The 21,673-nt window shown below is 52.5% G+C and overlaps 8 protein-coding genes across 8 annotated transcripts; 3 read left to right on the top strand and 5 right to left on the bottom strand.

Moving 5' to 3' along the window:
* Nucleotides 1–1,119: 1,119 nt before the first annotated feature.
* On the top strand, nucleotides 1,120–1,998 carry BCR38DRAFT_420191 (uncharacterized protein). Its single transcript, XM_040859367.1, has one exon. The coding sequence runs from the start codon at nucleotides 1,181–1,183 to the stop codon at nucleotides 1,691–1,693; it is 513 nt and encodes a 170-aa protein (XP_040719781.1). The 5' UTR covers nucleotides 1,120–1,180; the 3' UTR covers nucleotides 1,694–1,998.
* A 1,752-nt stretch (nucleotides 1,999–3,750) lies between these two features.
* Nucleotides 3,751–4,819, bottom strand: BCR38DRAFT_93701 (uncharacterized protein). The gene is made up of 3 exons (XM_040865781.1): nucleotides 4,619–4,819; nucleotides 4,382–4,551; nucleotides 3,751–4,232 (listed from the first exon to the last, which is right to left on the bottom strand). Exons 1-3 carry the CDS (start codon nucleotides 4,659–4,661, stop codon nucleotides 3,777–3,779), a joined length of 669 nt encoding a protein of 222 aa, XP_040719780.1. The 5' UTR covers nucleotides 4,662–4,819; the 3' UTR covers nucleotides 3,751–3,776.
* Nucleotides 4,820–5,267: 448 nt separating this feature from the next.
* Nucleotides 5,268–6,146, bottom strand: BCR38DRAFT_334117 (uncharacterized protein; the record flags this gene model as incomplete). Its single annotated transcript, XM_040855286.1, has 1 exon — nucleotides 5,268–6,146. The coding sequence occupies one exon, from the start codon at nucleotides 6,144–6,146 to the stop codon at nucleotides 5,268–5,270; it is 879 nt and encodes a 292-aa protein (XP_040719779.1).
* A 440-nt stretch (nucleotides 6,147–6,586) lies between these two features.
* On the top strand, nucleotides 6,587–7,945 carry BCR38DRAFT_454753 (biotin-requiring enzyme; the record flags this gene model as incomplete). The annotated part of the gene is made up of 2 exons (XM_040861727.1): nucleotides 6,587–6,668; nucleotides 6,732–7,945. The coding sequence occupies 2 exons, from the start codon at nucleotides 6,587–6,589 to the stop codon at nucleotides 7,943–7,945; spliced, it is 1,296 nt and encodes a 431-aa protein (XP_040719778.1).
* A 332-nt stretch (nucleotides 7,946–8,277) lies between these two features.
* BCR38DRAFT_332187 (CoA-transferase family III) lies at nucleotides 8,278–10,057 on the bottom strand (the record flags this gene model as incomplete). Its single annotated transcript, XM_040855126.1, has 2 exons — nucleotides 8,278–9,629; nucleotides 9,676–10,057. 2 exons carry the CDS (start codon nucleotides 10,055–10,057, stop codon nucleotides 8,278–8,280), a joined length of 1,734 nt encoding a protein of 577 aa, XP_040719777.1.
* Nucleotides 10,058–12,267: 2,210 nt separating this feature from the next.
* BCR38DRAFT_93647 (fungal-specific transcription factor domain-containing protein) lies at nucleotides 12,268–15,975 on the top strand. The gene is made up of 7 exons (XM_040865780.1): nucleotides 12,268–12,465; nucleotides 12,540–12,617; nucleotides 12,978–13,401; nucleotides 13,601–13,809; nucleotides 13,858–14,209; nucleotides 14,266–14,950; nucleotides 15,001–15,975. Exons 1-7 carry the CDS (start codon nucleotides 12,463–12,465, stop codon nucleotides 15,692–15,694), a joined length of 2,445 nt encoding a protein of 814 aa, XP_040719776.1. The 5' UTR covers nucleotides 12,268–12,462; the 3' UTR covers nucleotides 15,695–15,975.
* Nucleotides 15,976–16,330: 355 nt separating this feature from the next.
* BCR38DRAFT_405501 (Intradiol ring-cleavage dioxygenase) lies at nucleotides 16,331–17,400 on the bottom strand (the record flags this gene model as incomplete). Its single annotated transcript, XM_040857965.1, has 2 exons — nucleotides 16,331–17,050; nucleotides 17,173–17,400. The coding sequence occupies 2 exons, from the start codon at nucleotides 17,398–17,400 to the stop codon at nucleotides 16,331–16,333; spliced, it is 948 nt and encodes a 315-aa protein (XP_040719775.1).
* A 1,586-nt stretch (nucleotides 17,401–18,986) lies between these two features.
* BCR38DRAFT_332608 (patatin-like phospholipase) lies at nucleotides 18,987–21,318 on the bottom strand (the record flags this gene model as incomplete). Its single annotated transcript, XM_040855164.1, has 2 exons — nucleotides 18,987–20,278; nucleotides 20,352–21,318. 2 exons carry the CDS (start codon nucleotides 21,316–21,318, stop codon nucleotides 18,987–18,989), a joined length of 2,259 nt encoding a protein of 752 aa, XP_040719774.1.
* Nucleotides 21,319–21,673: the final 355 nt, after the last annotated feature.

The raw sequence follows: 21,673 nt of genomic DNA, 5'->3' as shown, positions 1-21,673 counted from the left end.
GGTAAATAGATCTTTACAGGGGTAGTGCAGGGTATTTAAATCTTTTGCCCTATTTCCAATGGGTACCGAACGTACCCGCTCCGTTCATTTCGATTGTATCTGGATCTTCCGTCCCATCAAATATGCCAATATCGAGGCACGGGCAAGTTGGCAAGTTTCTGGCCGCACATGGCGTTGTTTGAATATGCAACCGTCTTGTCTATGATTGGCTGAGAGCCCCTGCTGGTGATTGGGTCTTCGCTGTTGACCGTTGAAGGGTTCACAACAGATATATTGCGGCAGACTACGTTGCTCGAATGCTGTACGACGGGCACAGTTACAGTTGTTCCTGCTCAGGGGCAGCGTCTACTCGAGAGGCATATTATGAAGAAGAAAAGGCGGGATCCTGCAGATGGGGCTGGGTGCTGGCCACGCAACCTTCAATTTGAGGGATGAAGCCACCTGGCTTCGCTTCCCACGGCCAGCTTCAATGTCATCCCGTTCTACCCGTTGTCGTAATGCTACTGCTTGATCTCGAACATACCATCGCCGCGTTACACGCCACGGTGGTATCCGACAAGGTCTAAAAGGTAATCGTGATATACCTTCCCTAGTTATCATAGGAGAATCGGAATCGGAGTTACATAATGGTATGGGGGCTATTGGAGTCTGCCAGATGACTGTGGCGGCTACGAACAGACTACACGCTGATCATGAGAACCATGTTATCGGGATTGAAGATTATTCCCAAGAGTGTTGATACATACTTTGGTCGTTGCAAGGTGCAACAATACACACTAATCACGTGTCACTTAAACTGTTTATCTGGGGTATGAGTCGAAAGCTAAGTTCAGGTTCAGTGCTGGGAGAACGATTCCGTTAAGGCCGCTGTGCGGCTCGTATGGTTTTTTTGATAGCAACTACACCATAATGCTAAGAGTTTGGATTGCAAAGTTTTATAACATCGTGAATGATTGGAGTTCTGTCAAGGTTTCGTGAGAAGAGGATTCGCATAACCATGGTTCCTTTAGACCGTCTCTCTGGACCAATATCTAAGTTGACACGTCTACACGAGATGGTGTATACGTTTGTCATGGGTCTTGGCACCGCTCCTTTTTGACAGGACAAAACAAGTCATCATATCAAGCTCATTCATTAAGCACCATGCAAAACGGCAATCTTCCAGTCATGTTTGGCTGAAATGAGAAAATTTTTCCCTCGGTTTCAAAAACTACCTCAGGAGCTGCAGGATGTGATTTGCGACTTCGCATCGCTTCCCTGCCAGCTCCGGCATATTCTACTCAAAGAGCCACAAGCAACACGGGCACCTCGTATACCCCGACTCGAACCGCCCGGCGGCTTCCACGTCTGCTCTATATCATGCCAAGAAGCGATAAAGAGTGGTATCTTTTTGATACTGCCCACACGGTTTCTAGAAAGGGAGACTCCTCTGAAAGATGATGGACTGCCATTCATGAAGCAGCTTCGCACTGACAAGTGTTTAGTTCCACGGCTCCGCAGGAAATATCTCATCATGGCTCATTTTCAACCATGCTGTCACAAAGCCGCTGAGTTGATTTCGCACATCGGCCAACTTCTACGACTGGTCCATGTGCAAAGTATATTACCCCACGGCGGACTTCTCCGTAAAAGTGAAAAGGGGCCAGGACATGACATGATGATGCACAATCTGAGGCTCTTGAACAGCGGTTAGTCAGCAGGGCCGAACTCGGTTATGTCAAAACGGGCACATCAGGCTCATGTCAAGTTTTATTTGTCGATGGCAGGAGGTTTGCCTGAGGAGGAGGCCGCCAAGGCACGGGTGGAAGATTGCGATCAAGACTTTGAGGGTGTATCAGACTTTGTTCCAGTCGTGTTGCTAGAACCGGTGCTGAAACCGCTGCCGGAAACACCATCACGACTCTGGTGCTGGGTCCAGAAGAAAACTGCTGGGTGGTATATAACGATATCACGACGACTTTCGTCCTGAGGGTTGCGCTGGCTCTCATCCTCACCAACCATATTCGAGTATGAAGGGCTGTATTAGCTGTACGGCCCTCTTTATTCGAGTCGTTCGGGCAGATGAAGCATGTTAGCCAGCCGCCTCAGGCGCATGCGGCATTTTCTCGAGTTCCTCGAACCTGCTACCAGAATACTTGCATAGTACTTCAACGGTAAAAAAAATAAAACCCTATTTTTTCTAATATATTCAACTATAAACACGACGGACTGTGTTGCATCGAATACGTCGATACATAGCGGAGCTAGCTTCGAGTTTGGGGGTTTGTATACCGTGACGGACAATACGAAGTATCACATCTCAACCCATACACTGGCATATATCGATCTGATCTACAAGCGCTCTCGCAAGGTAAGCTTAGTGGATCGAAACAAACTATATTCTGGATTCAAAGCCGAGCGTCTGATCAGATCGCTGGCGATACAGAGGAGCTACTTTGGAGTGGATCTGTAGTCCCCACTGCCGGTCCTCTCAATGCAAGTCTAAAATCAACATGAGGCTGACTGACCGCTTCTGTAACATAACACCAATGGTATGAAACCTTTGTTGCAGAATCTTGATTTGTTTTACCGGAATGATGAATGTTATACGCCATGCATCCCGAGACCACGGTCTCCCGGTCTCAACACTTCGAGCAATATAGTTCGCGACTTTTTGATAGTTATTTTGATTTGATTTTTTGAGAACTCCGCGTATATACTTGTTTACATGCAGCTACTAAAACACGCGAGCCGTTAATCAAATCGACATTATATTTGTGGGGACGGATATGGCGTTGTCTTTATACGATCCTGATCGATCGATGTTGCTTCGTCGTTGGAAACCTGCACGTTGCGACATCGCAGTAGTGGCCGCGTTGTCCACATTCCATCCATTCAACCAGAAGACGCGGAACTATCAGATTGAGTATGAGTATACCATCGTCCCTGCTTCGATGTGGAAAAAACCTGTTCTGTGGCGTGGCTCTCGAGTGTGCCGACGTTTCCGATTAGCACATACGTGACGAACCTTTTTCTTGTCCTGCGGGGAAATATGTCCCACGATGTTAAGCCTCACTGCTCAAGCGGTGAACGTCTATACCATATCAAGCCATATAAGCAAAGCTCCTTGGAGAACCACAAAGCTATCGTAAATACTAAACTGTAAATGGCTCTCGCAAGTATAGAGCGAGACAGTACACCAGACACAGTGGATTCTTGTAAGATGGAACAAGCCGGAATCGACCTGAAATAGTCCCGATCTCTGAACTGGACCCTCCTTCCCCTCCCAATATCTCCAAACACTTCAATGACGATCGTGAGGCTATCGCGCATCGCGATACCGCAATCGTATGATATCGTTGCGTCCGCCTCGGAATTGTAGCATCGTAAAAACCCATGGGTTGTCTGCTTGCATGCTTGCAATTGCAGAGTGTAGCATCATCAGCACCACCACAAGCCACTGATACTAAAACAAACTTCACTTATTCAAAAACACTTCCAACGACTTGTATTACCTCGTTTATTCTGAAATGCAAAATCATCTGGCACATTCTCATACAATCGCACACCGGCTCCTCCAGAAGCCCATCAAACTGCTCATTACCTTACTCGAGTTCACCTTACTATTCCACCGGAAGCCATACTGGCAGCCCAAGCGCTCGAACTCTTACTCGTCACTGCCAGGGTCTTCTCGCACAACGAGCGGGCGCTTTATCATCAACCGCTCTTCTCAAGACTTCTCTTAATTCCCCGGAGGGCGCTCTCCCCCCTGCTCTGGAAACTACAGCAACCCCGTCTCAAGTCTGGGCACCTGCATCCGCTTCCTTCCTCTTCTTCTCCTCAACCATCTTCTTATATCCCATCCAATCATCAGTCCGCGGATACGGCTTATCCGGCACCTCTACACCCAAAAAGTCGCAAAGCGGTCTCCAACCCTGACCGACCCCGTACTCCAAGAACTTCCTCCCCGTCCTAGCCGCCTCCTCCCTCACCAACTCATTATGTGCGCGATATGCCGTCCTTCCCAGGGTGGGAAAATCACCGCCCCAGCAGTTGTCGTGGTACTTCCCAGCAAGGACGGCCATGGCGGAGGGGGAATCTGCAGCCCGATGCGTATGCTGGTGCCAGAGCGTCGCCATCATAGAGTTGAACCACCGATCCTCATTGGCGCCCGTCGTCAAGATGACGACTGCCTCTGGATAGGCGGCCATGAGTTCGACGGGAAAGATGGCCGCTGGGTAGTCCGCGAGTGCCTGTTTTCACGACATCGTCATGTCAGGGGGTTGCGGCATAGACGATCGAGGGGGGGCTCATGTAGTAGGATGGTAGCATCGAGTCGAGTTTGCGTTACAAACCCGAACCATGATGGATTATTGGGAAGTAGGAGGAGAGAAGGATATACCTCAAACTCGTCCAGTATCTGGTCGAATTTGGCCCGGTTAAAGGGCTGGCCTTTGCCATCGAACTTGGCCTCGAGCGCTTCGATCCAAAGTGCCTGATGGTTATTTTTGCCCACTTCCCGCATGTGGTATACGGGTGAGATATCGAGATAGGCTAGGGCATCTGCGAGGGCTGGGAAAGCGTGTTATTTGGGTGTTAGGTTGTGCGTTGTCTAGGAATTTATTTTGAGCTGACTTACATTGCGTGCCCGTTCGGGGCATGCCAAGAACAAGAATCTTCATGATTTACAAGTTGAAACGATGTGAAGTTCTGACAAGTTTAGTTGCGTATGATTGGTATGATGAGGGCCACCAGGATATGATATTTGATGACCACGGGAGGTAGTCACGTAGTTGAGGTGCATTAACATAAGCGACTGCTCCCCACTCCCCCGAGTTTCTCCGAGAGCGTTGCCCAGTTGAGTAGATCAGCTTGGAGAGCGACATCTCTGCACGGAATCCTGTTGAATTGACCCAACTTCTAAAGGTCGCAAGGCCCAACGCGCAAGTTCCGATAATGACTCAAAAGATGCTATGATAGTTATGATTCGTCCGTGGCAATGGATTCGTACCTCTCGAACATCGTTATGTTCACCCCCAATTCCTACGCACAATCATCGATTCTACGCCAGGTGTTACCCCTTATTTTTTTGGGGAAAATTGAGTACTTCTTTCCCATCATAGTTTGCCCGCTTCAAATCAACGCCAATCGTATGGATTGTGCTTGTCCACTTTATCTCCTGCGGCCGTGGTAAGTCTAGGCAGCCCAGTGGTCATTCCTTTTGTCAGATGTACATTTAGTAGTGCAGAATCGAGCCCACTGGCATATCGTACAGCTCGTCTCTATCATCAACTCTCTCTCATCGAACGCCACAAAGCAACTTTCGGGTCCTCTTCAAGCCGCGCGAGCCTGTCTAAAGCTCGGCCATCTTCCAAGGCATACGCGTTCGAAATGTCCAACTTGTACTTGGTGCCAAGAATGATGATCGGGGCGAATCCTTCCCCAGTCAAGCCTCGACGTATGCTAGTAAAAATTGTCGAGGCGGCCCGCTTTCCATCCCGGAATGGTACCGTCATTAGGTGATTCTTGTCATACTCGCGCCGCTCCATTAAGCGCTTCTCCTCCTCCTTACGGTTGAGGAACTTTTGTTTCATTGTAGGCTCAACCTTGGGATTGTACATGCGACAATGCAAGATAATGTTATGCGGCTCAACAATCATCTTCTTCAGCGGCAGTCCCGGTATCGGGAGTGAACCCCGGGCTTGAACCTCGATCAAGATCTTTGACGAAAGGGTAGGTGCCACTGGCTTTGCTCCAGGAACAGTAGTAGCAGCATTAGGAAGCACTTTGATTGAGCGGACGATATTGGCAGGCCTGAGTGCGAAAGACATGGCAAAACCGCCAAGAATCATACCGACGGCTCCAAAGGCGTAGGGAACCCATTCGCCAACCCCAGCTGGTGGATGATAGACGTTGAAGTAGATATTGAGGCCAGCAGCAGTCATGGTGGAATAGGCCGCTAGGTAGCTGGAGAACAGAAACATCTTTGAAGACACCGATTCGTATAGGATTGTTCCATTCATTGCCTGCGCCAGACGCTGTCCATAAGAAGATGGATCAGGATGTGGGCTTTGAATTGCCGATCGACGGCTGGCTGAGCTAGTGGTGGACTTCGGTTGTACAAGCAGGGGCCTGCTGGTTGCAAAAGACCTATCCCTCAGTCGCATCGACGCTGCCCGGAGGCATTGTGCCCTGCTCGTGGTCCCATTCGGTCGCGGAGCATTGTGAAGTGAGCCCCGAATAAGTAGAATAACGGGGTGGGTGAAGCCCCGGCATTTAGTTGTTGAGGCCGTCATCGAGCTTCGCCTGTCTTCAGTGGTCAAAGCATATTGTGGACTTGATTTGGTGCCGCAATTGAGGCGACAAACTGGCCGATCTGAAAAGTTTGGGATAGCTTCGTAGCTCAGCTCCCTTCAGCTTAGTCGGCAGCTGCTACCTTCCCAAAAGCGTGGATCGGCTAAACTTTATCGCGTTAGTCTCCACTGGGAACAGGTCCGATCGTCCCAACAGGAGCTTTGGGGAAGGTTTTGGCTGCGGCATTGGCCCAGCACCTAAAGCGCTCAATCGAGCTTCTTCCAAATACTCTTTTTCCCTTCCAAGGCCAACAATGGCAGCATCTTTTGCGACAGTGTGTCGTGTCTCGACGAGGCTAGTAAGCCGGCGAGTGACCCAAGGTGCAGCAGTCAGAGGTGAGAAGAGCGATTACCTGTAATACTCTTTGGAGAAGCGTCCGCTAAATTTCTCATGCCCAGGCTTTCGAACATCCGCTGCCTTGCCGGCGGCGCAAAACTTCACGATGCCGGCGCTGTCGCCGACGATGACGGAAGGCAATATTGCAACATGGAAGGTCAAGGAGGGCGACGGGTTTGCTGCCGGCGACGTGCTGCTCGAGATCGAGACGGACAAGGCCTCCATGGACGTCGAGGCGCAGGAGGACGGAATCATGTTCAAGATCTTTGAGGGTGATGGTACCAAAGGCATTCAAGTGGGCACACGAATTGGGCTTCTCGCGGAGCCTGGCGACGACATCAGCCAACTAGAGATCCCCGCCGACGAATCCAAGCCTGCGGCGAAGGAAGCCAAGAGGGAGGAGCCGTCGCAACCGCTCAAGCCTACAGAGAACCCTCCCCAGAAGAAGGCGGTCAACCCCAGCAAGCCCAAGAAGTCCGGCCAAAAGGCCCCGAAGCTGGCATATCCTCTTTACCCGTCGGTCGAGCACTTGATCAAGGAGCACAAGCTGGACGAATCAGCCATTAGCGAGATCACACCTACCGGACCCCAAGGTCGTCTTCTGAAGGGCGACGTTCTAGCATATCTAGGCGCCATTTCCAAGGGCCGACCATCCGAGATCGAGGCACGCTTCAACCACAACGCTCATCTTGACCTGAGCAACATCAAGCTCGCCAAGCCGGCCGCAGCCCCTCCGGCGAAGAAGACGGACAAGCCCGCGGCGGCAGAGTTTCCAATCCCCAAGGACTTACTGGTCTCGCTGCCCGTCTCCCTGGCCGCCGTCATCGAGGTGCAGAAGAAGATCCAAGACAACCTTGGCACTTTCATGCCCTTGTCGACCTTCGTCTCTCGCGCCGCCGAGTTGGCCAATGATGAGCTGCCACTAGCAGGCAACTTCAAGCCAACGGCCGACGACCTGTTCAACCAAGTGCTGGGACTGGACAAGGTGGACCCGAAGGTTTCAAGAGGCTACTACATGCCTCAAATCTCGGCGTTGCCACCAAGTTCCTTCACCGGGGTAGCGCCGAAGCCGAAGTCGGCCAAGGTCGACATTATTGACTTCTTAGCTGGAACTGTTAAGCGGAGTGCCCCTAAGTCGCTGCGCACATCGGGCATCTCGACTGGAGTCAACACTTTCAGCCTCACAGTGTCCAAACCTGAAGAGAAGAGGGCTCAAGCTTTTCTGGCACGATTGAAGGTGGTTCTCGAGAACGACCCTGGAAGACTAGTGCTGTGAATTGAAAGTTGACAAAGGGGGAGACACTTAAAAAGCTGTACTAGAGGGGATGCTATTATGGATGCTATGCCACGACGGAAAGCCACGAATGGGCTACGCATGAATTTCATTCATAGATGTTTCTTATGCCTTCTACAGTACTGTTCTGCCTGCCTACCTGTATGTCTGTCAGTATGTCTGACGCTAAGTCTACAACGGAAAGGCCACGCGCAGATTATGTAGCACGGAAACGAGTGGATGGCGCGCCGCTCCCATGCTCCTATCCCAATGATCACAGTAACCCACCCTCCCTCACGGAAAAAAGAAAGTTGACAGGTCTGACATGCCGCCGTTCATGCATCCAATAATGCCTTGTCTTTGTCCCAGCCGTCCCACGAAGGAGGGTCGAACCCATTCGGTCGTGTAGGTCGAACATGTCCTACCTTTATCCCCGTGACCTCAAGTGGCTCCTTGGGCCACCTGACCACTCCTCCAAAGCCCTCGCTGTACGCCTCCTGCATCATGCCCTCCTCAAACAGGTCTGGGTGCAGCCTCCTGATGCTCCTCAGGGCACGGGCGCCTACCTCGTCGACCGAGTCGCTGTGTCGCAGAGCCAACAAGTCACGGTCGTGGCGTTTCCAGAGCTGCTCCTGGACAACTGGCGGATATGCGCCCAGTGATAAGAGGAATGTGTTGTACTGAATTAGACTGGTGCGACAGATCCATGACCCGCCGTGGGTGGCTCGCCGATACAGTCCTGTGAGAGCTGCTACTGTGCCGAGGATGCCTGTGCCGTAGTCAGAGATAGGGAACGGTGGGACAACGGGTTCGTCGAGCCCCATGGACCAGCCCTGTTCCCAGGCGACGCCCGTCACACAGTCAGCGATCTGCTGCCAGCCGGGACGATCGGCCCATTCGGCGCCCGCGACGCCCGTCCCGCCGAAGCAGTCCTCGGTTACGTAGACGATGCCGCGCCCCGAGTACTGGGCCGCCCTGGCCGCGAGGGATTCGGGCGAGTAGCCGAGCGAGGCCAGGACGCCTGGCCTGTACCCATCGATGAAGACGTCTGCTGACGCCAAGAGATCTTCGAAGATGGCCCGGTCGGCGGGGTCTTTCAGATGCAGCGATGTCGTGTGTTTGCCCGTGTTGACGTCGAGCTGAAAGAACGGCACGTCAGGGAGCTTTGGCGAGGTCACCTTGATCACCTGCGCGCCATGCGCGGCCAGCGACCGGCCAATCGTAGGGCCGGCTATGACGCGACACAGCTCCAGCACTCGTATCCCAGCCAGACATTGTCGCGCTGCTGTCTGGGGCGCATTCGCTGCCGGGAATGCGACTGGCGGCGTAATCGTGCCCAGGGGCCGAACGGTGAAAGGGGCAAGTTTTGCGAGAGCGCGTCCATGTGCCGTCTGCCTGAACTGGTCTTTAGTCAGCGCTGGGGCACCAGCCTGGCGACACTTTCTATTTCTTTGTTCTAGCTCGCTAACAGAGAACTTCTTGACTGCGCTTTCGATTGCGTCAATACACTGGCGGTAGTCGGTTGCACCCGGCAGAAAGGGGGGCAGGCCCAACATGCGCAACGTCGTGCTTGCCTCGAGCGACCCATGGATGTGGTAATATTCGCCTGGATTGCGAGTCTCGTATAAATTCGCGGCTAGCCGCCGATAAAGTATAGATTGTGCCTCATTCAAGTCGGTATCTGGTCCTTGTTGTCAATAACCGCCGACGTAAGGAACGGCGGGAAAACACACCTGGAAGCCGAAACTTGATCTTGGGGTGACCCTTACCCAGCCCGTCCAAGGTAGTCACATAGGCCGACATCAAGAAGCAGGTCACCCTCTCTAAATTTACGTTGATGTCCCTCCCTTGCTTCCCATATCGCAGATCGCACAGGGCTGCGGTCGCGCACCCTTCTACCGCTTTGAGTGCCGCACCAGCTTCTTGCTCCCTCAGTGGACAAGGAAAGCAGATCATGTCCCCACTGGGAGAAGTATTTGAGAATGCGACATGTTTTATGTAGTCCTGGACCTCGTCGGGCAGCTCCTCGCCGGCCTGGCATGCCGAAATAAGAGCCTCAAGGGCAACATATGCTCCAGAGATTACTCGGTAGCACAGAGGATCAGAAAAGAGCATAGTGTAATGGATAGACGCGAGCCGCTGCTGCAGAAGCTTCGGTATGATTTAGGAATATCAAGGTATCCAGGAAAGAGGAGAACGAAACGTTCTTCAGGTGTAGGCCATACTATACAAAAGTCAGAGGCCGTCTCAGGAATTAGTGAAGTATGAGATAATAGAAATGAGACAGCTCATATTCGCCTATGGAGTAGTAGTCATGAGAGCGTGCTGGCGAATCTCACTGGAGAGGTGGATGAGAAGTCCGGAGGCTTGATAGGCCTGTCTGGCCTGATAACTGCAAATGCTGTGATCCACAAGCTGTGATCCAGGAGTGTCGGAAGGCAGAGATGATGATCCATCACTGATGCCGCAACTTGTCACATTGCTGGAATAGCGGGCGCAAGGAAGCTATCCGGCCCTGTCAACTAAATTGGCTTCTGCAGCCGGCAATACTGCGAAGTCTCATCCAGGTGTTGATTAGCACCAGCTAACGAAGCGGGCCATGCCGGGATCTTGGCGTGAGCAAAAGAGCCGGTGACCAGCCAAGAAGCTGCAGGAAAACAATCGGGCGCAATTCGCGGAATAGCTGCTCAAAGCTCAACTGGACCAAGAAACTAATTATGTCCGTGACTTTGCGATGCGATCCTGCGGAGAAGGATACTGGTGGAGAATGGAGGTCTCGTGGAGGTCTCGTGGAGATCTCGTGGTCGTAGCCTTATTTGAACTCCACTTGTCCTAACCGACATGTCGAGTCAGGCGTGGTTCTTCCAGCCAATGCCAGAAAGCGCCCTACTATGTAAAAGGTGAGACGAATGCATTTGAGGCTTTTGGCGGCAGGGCCCACAGCCTTCATCAGATGCGGTATCACCCCAGCTGTGGCAGCTGCCCAAAAGCGAAGATATGGTTCGTCATGGACGAGCACAAAAAGCTGGCTTACACCCAACTGTCAGACTTTACCAACCGTAGACATGTGCACGCAAGGCATGTCGTCGGGGGCGGCTACCCAAAAAGGATTTAGAATCCATGGTGCACGATCCGACGCGCCCAAGTCTCGGCAGTCATAACCTTGATCCTGGGCGTCGACCTGAAGGCTTGGGCCGGGTTGCAAGTCGTTCGTTTGCTAGGCACGAGCTGGTTCGTAAAATTGTGAGATAGTGCTGATGCGCGGATAGAGGCTGGTCCTAGTGGCTCAAGGTGGACTCTCATAGAAACGCAGAATGTAAGCCTTATGGTGCGTGGTTCAAATTGTAGTTTTGAGGAATACTACGTAGTTGACTCGCATTCTGGAAAATACGTTCCTGCCACAAGCGCGCAAGCGGTCCAATGCGGAGCAATAATCAGGTGCGCTACCCGACGCATCTTCCGGTGCCGAGAGATGGGACTCCGGGGTGAGGTTGCTTTTTACTCCACAATACCCTACGTACTTGGTACTCACGCCAGAGATTGACATCTGACCGTTTGTCACGTCCCTGGGAATTACGGGGATGCAATGACCACTCGGCTTATTACCAAAGGAAGGTTTCCCAGATCTTGGAAGCGGGAATGACCAGTCACTTTCTAGGCGACGGGATGCTGAGTTGACGTTCGTCAAAAAGGCGGCCCGTCCTGCACTCGCGCACTTGCATCTTTCGACAGTCGCACAAACTCGCGAACCCAGTTTCCCCTGCGCAGGTAAAACAGCTCGAGCGATCCCATCAGAACCTTGTCGAGAAGCGCGCCACCCCTCTTGCCAGACCCAGCCTAACCGGCAAGACGAGGTAGATGCCAGAGCCCTTCGTCCAATCACGGGCTACAGTTTATCCCACCTATCTCGAGTCAATCCGCCATGGTCGAGACTTTACTTTGGGGCCGGGTTGGCGGGCAGATGCTGATACTTTCTTTGGGGCTATGGACCTCTGGGCCCTCGACGTTGGAGGACACCCATGCCTTTGAAAGCTGCTGTGAGTCTTCCCTTGCATTGCTCTTGAAGATTGCCCATCGCATTTTCCCGCATCCGACCAAACTTATTTGATGCGTATTGCGGATTTTTCTTACTTCCCAGTGCATCCGGAACCATAGTTTTAGCTCCATCGACTATTCCCGTTGCTCCAGGTTTCGAAGTCTTGTTGTCAATACCTTGCGCGGGGCTGAAAGCAAGAGCTGTATCGGAGCATCGACACGCCCCCCTCCTTTTCTGCGTCACAGGCTACGGGCTAGACTGACATCACTCTGGGGGGAAAGCCTACTTCGGAACGATATCCAGGCTTGGATCCCGCTGGTTGGCCTTGACCCACGCGCCGATTTGTCGCATACCGACACCATAGTTGAGCTGGATTCTCTTCCGACGAGCATGACCTAGGTCCAGGACCCTTTATCTCGTCAGACACTGGACTCGGCGCCGCTCCGTCCCAGCAGATCCAGAATTGGTCGCTGGAAATGCCATTATGGTGAGATGTTCTCCGCGACTCATGACACCATGTCGAAATCTGCCGTGTTTGTATTAACCATCCGCCCTGGCTAGACCCGTCCTCGCGTCGATCCCGAAAAGCGACAAAGGACGGCGTGTGCTTGCGATAGCTGTAAGCGCCGGAAACAAAAGGTACGGTTATCTCTGACCAGTCTATGCGCTTGGTTTGTTTGTGTCAAAACTCATTAGAGCCGGGAATGCGTGCAAGCTTGCGAAGCAGCCCAGCTATCACGAACCGCGACATCACGAGTTCACATTCGAGGCCACGTAATGAAGCTGCTATGTCATCATCTTGCGAGCAAAACATGTCGGTCGAACTTCCATGCGCTCAGTTTGTCTCACCTACGGAACTTTTGTGTAGCTACCCGCAGCAAATTCAAGCCAAGCGGCAATGTCCTCTTGACGATGCTACATATCCGTCACCCGACAAATACTATAACACAAGCCATCTAGGTAGCACATGTCACTCAGCTGCTGACGATAATATCCCAGTGCAACGGGTTGAAGCCGTGCAACACATGTACCAAACGGCAGCTTCAGTGCGAGTACACACCGGCGATTCTGGAGGCTAGTCAGAGTCCTGTTTTTTCTCCAACGAAACGCCGCCATGTCGACGGCTCACCAAGAGCAATCAAGTCGAGTCCAGAGGAGTCGAACGCGCAGCTCCACCACGGCCCAGCACGCAACCCGCCGTTGCCGCCGTGGGACTCTGTCGAGGTGTCGCCCGCCAGTCTGGTGAAACCGGAGCTGACTCCCAGTATCCCTAGACCACGCGCTGTCTCAACGCGGCACTTTGTCGATGCTAAAGAACGCGACTCCGATTCAAGATCCAGGATGAGCAATACAAGTGGAGCAGCAGACGAGGCTGAAGTCTATCCCTCACAAAGGATGCTTCAGGACTCGACCGGAAGACTACGTGAGTGCCTGTTCAGAGTATTTCCTTGCCATGATTGTACAGCACTTGTTCCAGTTTCCTGGCCACCCTGGAGGGGTGCCTACGGCTGAGGACCAGCTGAATCGGATGAAGGGCGTTTCTTATGCACTGTTACAGTTGTCCCAGCCTGCTATAACTTGCCACCTGAGTTAAAAAGTGGCGACTAACGGATTCCTAACAGTCTACTTGGGTGATTCGGCGACGTTGTCATACCTACAACTTATCCGCATGATCGTCGAGGAGATCTCTGGGGAATCTGATTTTACTCGGGATCCGCGGCGGCACATGATAATGGAGGCGCAGGTGTCTATACCGCCGACGGTTCGGCCCACTGGCGTGCTTCCAGACCGACGAACAGCAAACATCCTAGTGGAGTCATTTTTCACAAATGTAATGACAACCCAAATACTCGTTGGAGGTTATACTAATCGGTAATAGACTATCGGCTTCGTCGAAGTGTTCGACAAGGATATGTTCTTGGCTTCCACGATGGAGTGTTACAACGATCCACTCAGTGTCAATCCTTCAGTATTGTGTCTGCTCTATCTGGTGTTTTCGATTGGTCTGGTGATAGCTAAACCGCCATCTGGCACTGAAGCAGAGGCCATTATCAAAAGACTCCGCTCAGAAGACGTGAACCGTGCCGAACTGTTCTACAGGAATGCCAAGAGCCTCGCCGACCCAGTGTCGGGCTTCGAAGACGCGGATTTCTGGTCGATTCAGGCACTTGTTCTGATGTCACTGTATATGCTGTCCGTCTCGAAGAGGAATGCATCGTACGCATACTGTGGTGGGTTGCACTGGTGTGAATCTCCGAAGACGGCATTGCGTTGCTGACGAAAACAGGCATGGCCGTGAGGTCCGCTTTTGCTCTCGGGCTCCACAGGGAAGAAAGCATGGTCCTTTTCAGCGGCATCGAGCGCAAAGTTCGAAGAAATCTTTGGAGGAGTTTGTTCGTCCTCGATCGATTCCTTGCGGCGTCTCTCGGCAGACCAACTGCCATTTCCGAAGACGATTGTTCGGAACATGCCTTAGAAGCACCTGTGGAGTTTTCTGGTCCAGCCGGATTATCCAACAACACGGAGAGAGTCAATTCAGCAGCGCTTAATGCTACTGTGAGGACTTGCCACGTCGTTGGCATTACGCTCAAACGGGTATACTCGAAGCGCAAAATATCTACTACAGTTGCGCAGGAGATTGCCAATCAGCTTGAGGACTGGAACGACAAGCTCGACCAGATTCTTCACTGGAAACAGGCCATGTCTGGTCCGGTGGACCCAAGCCTTGGTATTGCCAACTTGCATGTTAACCTACTCCATTGTCATGCCATCATCCTTCTCACGAGACCGTTTTTCTTGTACATTCTCAGCAAAGGCCATGAGAGGTCGGGTGGCAGTCAGAAATCTTACCGCATAAGCCAGCGGATGGAGAAATTTGCACAAACCTGTGTCGAGGCTTCGCAGCATACCCTAATTCTTGCTCAAAATGCGCTGGACGCGGAATATCTTCCGCACTGCAATCCCTTCGTGATGTATATCCCCCCGTCTTCAGCAACACTGTAACGTATCTAACATGGTGCAGACACTTTGTTTTCGCATCAGGGTTGATTGTGTTGAGCAACGAGTTTGCGTCGTTGTATCATAATCCCGAAGGGGACCGGGCCATCCAGAGTTGTATCTCAATTCTGAGATACTGCGCCGAATACGACCCCCAGGCGGAACGGGTCTCGTACATTGTTGAAAGTTTTCACAAAGCCAACAAAACCCGCCCAGCAACGGCGCGACAATTGTCCCTTCCGGGCCGGCGGATACCCACCATCAAGACACTGGTCCGCAACGCCGACTACGATCCGATGGCCCACTTCTTCCAGTCGGACAAAGCCGGTTCCCGCGGACCACTACCTCCGCTCGCACCGGGTCCGAAAAACGGCCGGGTCATGTTATCCGCGGGCTTGCCAGCAACACTGCCGCCCATGGTTCCCTCGGTCATTCAGCAACCAAGCCCTGATGGCAGTAATACGTCGCCCGTTAACAGCAGCGGCGTAGTCTCATCTGGTCTCCACGGCATGGACCATCTGAACGGACCTGAGGCAGAATTCGACTTCGACAGCTTGTGGCCCAACTGGCAAGCCCCTACAGGAGGCATGGCACTGCCTCATCCACACCCTGAGGGCCACCAAGTAGCCGAAGGTTTTGGTACGTACGGGCTTGGCCCGGTGCAGGTGCCCGTGGGCCACCTCAACGTCCCGCTGTATCCGACTTCTGATTTCCGATGACATTTTCGTATGTAATATGGACTACACATCAAGTGCGCATTGATTTGATCGGCGATTGGGGAGCCTCATAGTGCTTGCAACTCATAACGGCGCAACAGCGTTGGCTAGTTTAGGTAGGGGATTCACTGCTTAGCGCACAGTAACACTCGGGAGTATAAGAGAAAGCAGGGCAGGCCTCACTTCGTGTAGTAGTAAGCAGGGAACCTCTGCCTAGAGCTAGTATTTTGAGGGTAAAGAGAGGGAGCTTAGACGAGCTAGACAGGAAAATGCGGGGCTCGTAATTTGCGCACACAGTGGGTTCTTCTAGCTTCATTTTTCATATTTAATTCATGGGTGGCGTATGTGTTTTTATATATATATTCTCTCATTGAAGACAAGGTGCGGGAGTTACACTGGTCTGCGGTTGTCTAGATTGACTAGTTCACTACTGGGGTATCCTCTAACAATGTCCAGTCTCCTTTTTTCTCTTGAAAAATAAGAGCAAAGACTAATCTCTAAATCCACGAGTTCTCATTTTCACACAGGAAACCCATCACTCTAACACGAAGTGTCCCCTTCTCATGACAATCTTGTCTATCTTCCCGAGCGAAGCGCCATAACCGCCATGACCGCCAGAAGTACAACCTATCTGACTAGCTAGTGACCGTTCTCCTCCGCCAGGATGAAATCATACTCCAACTCCCACTTGACCTCTCCGTCTCCCTTGCGCGACACAAAGTCCACCAGCAATTCCTGCTTGACGGCAAACACGGCATCATTCTTCACATAATCATCCATTCTATCAAAAACCTGCGTTGTCAGCGTGCGGTGGCCCTTAGCCGAAACGATGAAATGGATGTGCGCCGGCCGGTAGGGGTGACGATCCAACATCTGCAGCAGCTTCCCCGCCGGTCCATCGTACGGGATCGGGTACGCAGTCGGGCGCAAGCATACCATGGCATAACGTCCTTCAGAATCGGTCTCGAAGCGGCCGCGCAGGTTCATGTCGGGTTGATCCTCGTCCTGCTGCTCGTACATGCCGTTGGGCCCCGCTTCCCAGACGTCAATGGAGGCGTTGGAAATGGGCGTGCCGCTGGTGGAACTGATGACGCGGCCTGAGATGTGGGTTAGGAGGTCCGAGGCGGATTTGTACCAGGGGGAGGTCGGAGAAGCGTGGATGATGCTGCTGCCGTTGGAGAGGACGGGCGCGGAGGCGCGGTGGAAGGGGCCGAGGACGGCACTGGGGGTAGTTTTGCTGCCGGGCGTTTGCAAGAGTTTGGACGAGATTTCGTCGACGAGGGATTCGAGGCCGAGGATGTCGCAGAGGAGCTGGGTTTCGTTGCGTTTGTCGTCGGACATTTGGCCGGCTTGGTTGATCTAGCGGGGATTGGGAGCTTACGTTAGTAATGTGACGGTTATGGTAAAGGACACGAGTTTGCATCATGAATCGTATAGATGCAGAAAAAGAAAATGGGGGAGGTGAGGTGGCTGTGACTTACCATGTCTACACCGGTGGTCCACTCGGCGACGGTAAGGTCCACCTCCCGGGCGAAATCGTGCAGGTGTCGGAGGAGGCTTGGCATGATCTGGGCCAGTCGCGGGTTTGCATTGGGGCCCGTAGCGGCGATGACAGCGTCCGTGAACTTGGTATCGTACCGAGGTGTGGCTGAACTCTCACCGTTAGTGGTGCCATTGGTAGCATGAGTGCCGTTCGAAGGGGCTGGCATCGTGATGATGTTTGGGTTTGAGGGAAAGCGTGACCAGATAGATGGGTTGACTGCGCTTCACCAGGTGTATGTATATCAAGACTCGTGTGGAGTGAGGAAGTCGTGTGAGGTCGAGGTCAAACTTTGCTCCTGAATAACGAGGAAAGTGCGTCCTAGAAATAGAATTGAGACGAAAACGAAGACTCAATTTAAAATGTTTTAGATAATGATCCAACGTTGACCAACATCCGGCGAGTCGCGCTTCACGATTGATTGACACAAAATAGAAAAGCGCAAGTTCGACGAACTAGAAACAACAACACGACAGGCAAACTTGCACCCCTATAATCCAACCTAAACCTAACAAATCAGCAACTTTGACAAGTGACAACATAACTCTGTCTTGGACCCTGCTGCGCCAAAGTTGTCATGCCATTTGCCTTGGGAATGAAAACACCAAGCTGCGTGGCACAGATGACGACTTGACCGACCCCGAATTGTGGTGATTTGTGCTGTAAGGAGCCGAAAGCAGCCGAGCCGGGCTGACTTAGTAATAGTTGGACAGAAGCGAGACGACGACCTAAGTACGGCCGTGGTAGTAGGTATTTACGGAACTAGGTACGCCGAAAGGCGAATGCAAGTAACGACTTAAGTACCTTAGGCCGGGCCACGATGCGAAGTTAAAAGGGGACTTAGTGGAGGAGGCTTTTATCAACCTTCATTGGAACTTCTATACTAAATCCAGACCAGGCCAAGCCACCTCCACGCACCGACCGACGACCATCATCTTTTCGTTTCTCCTTCTTTGCAGAAAAGTCGCTTAAATAGAAGGAAAGTGAGGAACCAAAGAACGACACGTCACTGTGCTCGAGATAAGCTTCGCGTAGCTGCAGAAGCGATCTTGCCAGGGGTCAGGGAGATCGCCCGTCCGTATGCTGGCACCCGCTCTGTCCTGGAAAGACGTGCATGGAAAACTCCAAGAAAAGGAACACCGGTAAGCAGCGAATCGTGCCATGGTCCCGCTTCCATGGTTCCCTAACAAGCAGACGGGCAGGGAGCAGACAGCTGCGTGCCTTCACAAGGTTATGCGGTACCACGTTATTGAACCCGGCATATGGCTAAGGTTGGTTCCGGCAGAGATAGTGGGCCACCCTTTTCGCCGTCGACACGTTTGCTTGTGCTTTTTACGGTGCCACGGTGACTTCCGAAAGGGCGAGACAAGCGAGGGCGAGGTCACTTAGTCAGACAGAGTGGCAGGCTACACGGCCGTTAATGTCGTGAAGAAAGGGGAGAGGCGGTGATGTCGCATTCGTAATCATGCGGTCCCCGGATCATATCCGCGGCCGTGGGTAGGCGTCCATCAATGTAGCCGCTGCGCTCGTACGGCCATTCCATGTGCCTGCCCTCCATTCCAACGTTCAGGCTGCTGATGACACGTTCTGGCTTCTTTTTCTTTTCTAAAAAAAGTAAGTATACCGATACCTATAATGGCTGCACCATGCCAACAATCTATGACGCCTCCTTTTACTCCTTGTTGAATGCTATCCCGCCCTTCCCATGTAACTGGGCAGTAGTACAGTAGCGGTCAACCGCCCTCCGCACAACCATCATTCCTCCTTGATATCCCCCACAGCTTCCTCAAAATTACCATCATCAATGACTTCTGAGTCCATGTCATCCGTGCTCTCGTCTTCCGTTCCACTGGTTTGGTTGAGTAGTAGACTTTGTAGGTCGTCTTCACTGATGATGCTCTCGAGACTGCCTCTCCTAGCGCTGCGCGTCTCTTTCCTGCCCTGTTCAATCATACGCTCCACCTTGAGTCTGTTGGCAATGAACTTCAACTTGGGGAAGGCACTTTGTTGTCCCTCGTGTATCATCCGCGCCAGTCGGTCTTTATCCGGGTCAGCTAGAATCCGTAGGATGTCACTGGGCTTGGATTTGGGCCAAATAGTGACGGTTCCGCTGAATTGTTGGAGCCACAACTGGGACCAGTCTTGACCCAGTGGTCGGGGTAGGAGTTCCAAATGTCGCAAGACCTTGAGCCATTTAGTCAAGTCGAGCTTGATATACTGTTCAAGCGCAGATCCGAGGTACCCGCCCCGCCAACCCCGTCCTTTGCGGTGAGTGACGGGGGACCCAACGGTGCCGCGCGAAGAGAAAAAGAAAAGTGATATGTGAGGGTTGACTTGGCTAACAATGGTGAAGTTGACGTTGAAGTGTAAGTTCAGTGCTTTGATGGGAATATCCGTCCTCAGACTGCCATCCTTCCATTTGTGCCCAAAGGAGTACGGGACGAGAGATCCGTTTTTGGATTTCATCATCAGAACCACAGGGTTAAGGATGCCGGGAACGGCTGCCGAAGCCAACACTGCTGACCAGATGACGCAGTCTGGACTCGTAAGGTAGTTGCAGAGAATGGTGGGAGAGTGAGGATCAGCAGGCACACAGGAAACGTTCAGGATGCGGCCCGTACGTTCGTACGCCTCGCGGAAGGTCATGGAGCCATGGGCCCACCACGCACACTGGCGTGCCCAATCGACTGAGTCGAATCTGGCACCCGTCTTCCACCACCGCGGAAGCCAAGTTGTGAATGGCTCCGAGCAGGCAGTGATTTTGTGTGCCAGAGCCGGCACGAGCAAGTTCTTCAGCTCTTCGTTGGTGCGTGTTGCGACGAGCGCAGCCACCAACGCACCTCCACTTGTCCCAGTGATTACATCGGGTATTTGGTCTGCCTCGAGCAATGCTTTGACAACTCCAAAGTGATAGTACGCAAAGGTGGCGCCGCCAGAGAGACACAGAGCGGTGCGACCGTAGTTGGTGTGCAAGTGCTTGAACAAAATTTGTTTCTCTTCGAGCGGGATCTGTTCAGTGCGGACTAGTAGCCGCAGACCCTTTTCAACTGTGGCACAATGTCAATATGTAGCGCATATTGCTGATTGCTGAGCTACATAGGGGTAAGAACAACGACATACCTTCATCAACAAAGTTTTGAATGAGGTTTTTGGTACCGTAATATGTCTCACTGTACAGCCTCGGATTCTCAACTCCGACAAAGTTGCTCTTTACGCATGCTTCGATCATCGCTTTGAGGTCGTCAATTGGCCTCTTCGCCTGGGCATCTGCCGGCGCGTCCCCATTGACGTATCCAGGAGCAGCAGAGGCCTTTGCCTCTTGCGCCTCGGCAGCTTGACGATGCTTGCGAATTTGTTCCCAGACGCGACGAACCGTCTTCGAATCGTAGTAAGCATAATCGTTGTCCTCTTTCCAGTACTGATTTCCCAGGAACGCATCGAGATCTTTCGCCGCATTCACCCAGTCTCGGTAGCTGCTCGTCGCGCGCATATTCCTGCGCAGTCTCTCTCGCTGACCACGCCAGGCGACGAAGTACTCGTACCCCCAGACGTAGAACCTGGTGGCGAGGTACGCAACACCAAGCCACAAAATCCAGGTCATCGTGAAGAAAAGAAACGGCCATCTGAGTAGAGCATAGAGATAGCCCTCTCGCGCCTCGTCAACACTTCTTCCTAGCGCACTCCGTCTCTTGCGACGCCTCTTGCCCGACTTGGACACCCTTTCGTTGACGGGCGCCCAGTCGTTTTGCGCCGATATGAGTAGGCTCGCTTGGCTGTTGTGCCGTGGTATTCCATTGCTCGACCTAGCTGGGCTAGCATTGCCTTGCTGCCACGGAGGCGGGATATTGATACTGCTGCCGCTACGCAGGGCGGGGCTTTGTAGAAAGGAGCCATCGTCGGTCGAAGAGTGGAAGGGTTCAGGGGCACTGAGTGCCTGGACAAAGGCGGCGATGTCCTCGTCGGGTACGAACTTCTCGTCGACGCCAGGTAGCTGGGTGTGGTCAAAGGCATCGTCGGGAAAGCCGTAGTTGTGGTGCGGTTTCCGGGCAAGAAAAGACACTCGAGATTTGGGTGATTCGCCTGCCATAGTCGCTGGAGTGATGCTTTGAGAAGCCTAAAGCTGTTGACATCGCTACGCGACATAGGCCAGCATCTGTATTATTGAATGAAGGGCAGACCAGCTCTTGAACTCTTTCGAAAACGTATGATGAGCACGTTGCTGGAAGGCTGGCGAGGAATGGCAACGGCAGCCACAGTTGCGCTCCGGGTAATTAGGAACTGGGAATGACGTCGCGGCACCGGTCACAAGGACTGCGCTAATATCGGGGTTAAGCCTGATTAGGCACTGAACCCCGGATTTCGCGCTCGACTTAAAAAGTTCCCGAGGTCAAAGGCAACTACAGATGCCGTCGAACCGCAGAAATCATGAGCAGGAATCAATT

Source organism: Pseudomassariella vexata (assembly GCF_002105095.1).
Source record: "Pseudomassariella vexata strain CBS 129021 chromosome Unknown BCR38scaffold_2, whole genome shotgun sequence".
NCBI classification, from domain to species: domain Eukaryota; kingdom Fungi; phylum Ascomycota; class Sordariomycetes; order Amphisphaeriales; family Pseudomassariaceae; genus Pseudomassariella; species Pseudomassariella vexata.
The sequence above is the reverse complement of the archived record's forward strand: the minus strand, read 5'-3'. Positions and strand labels throughout refer to the sequence as shown.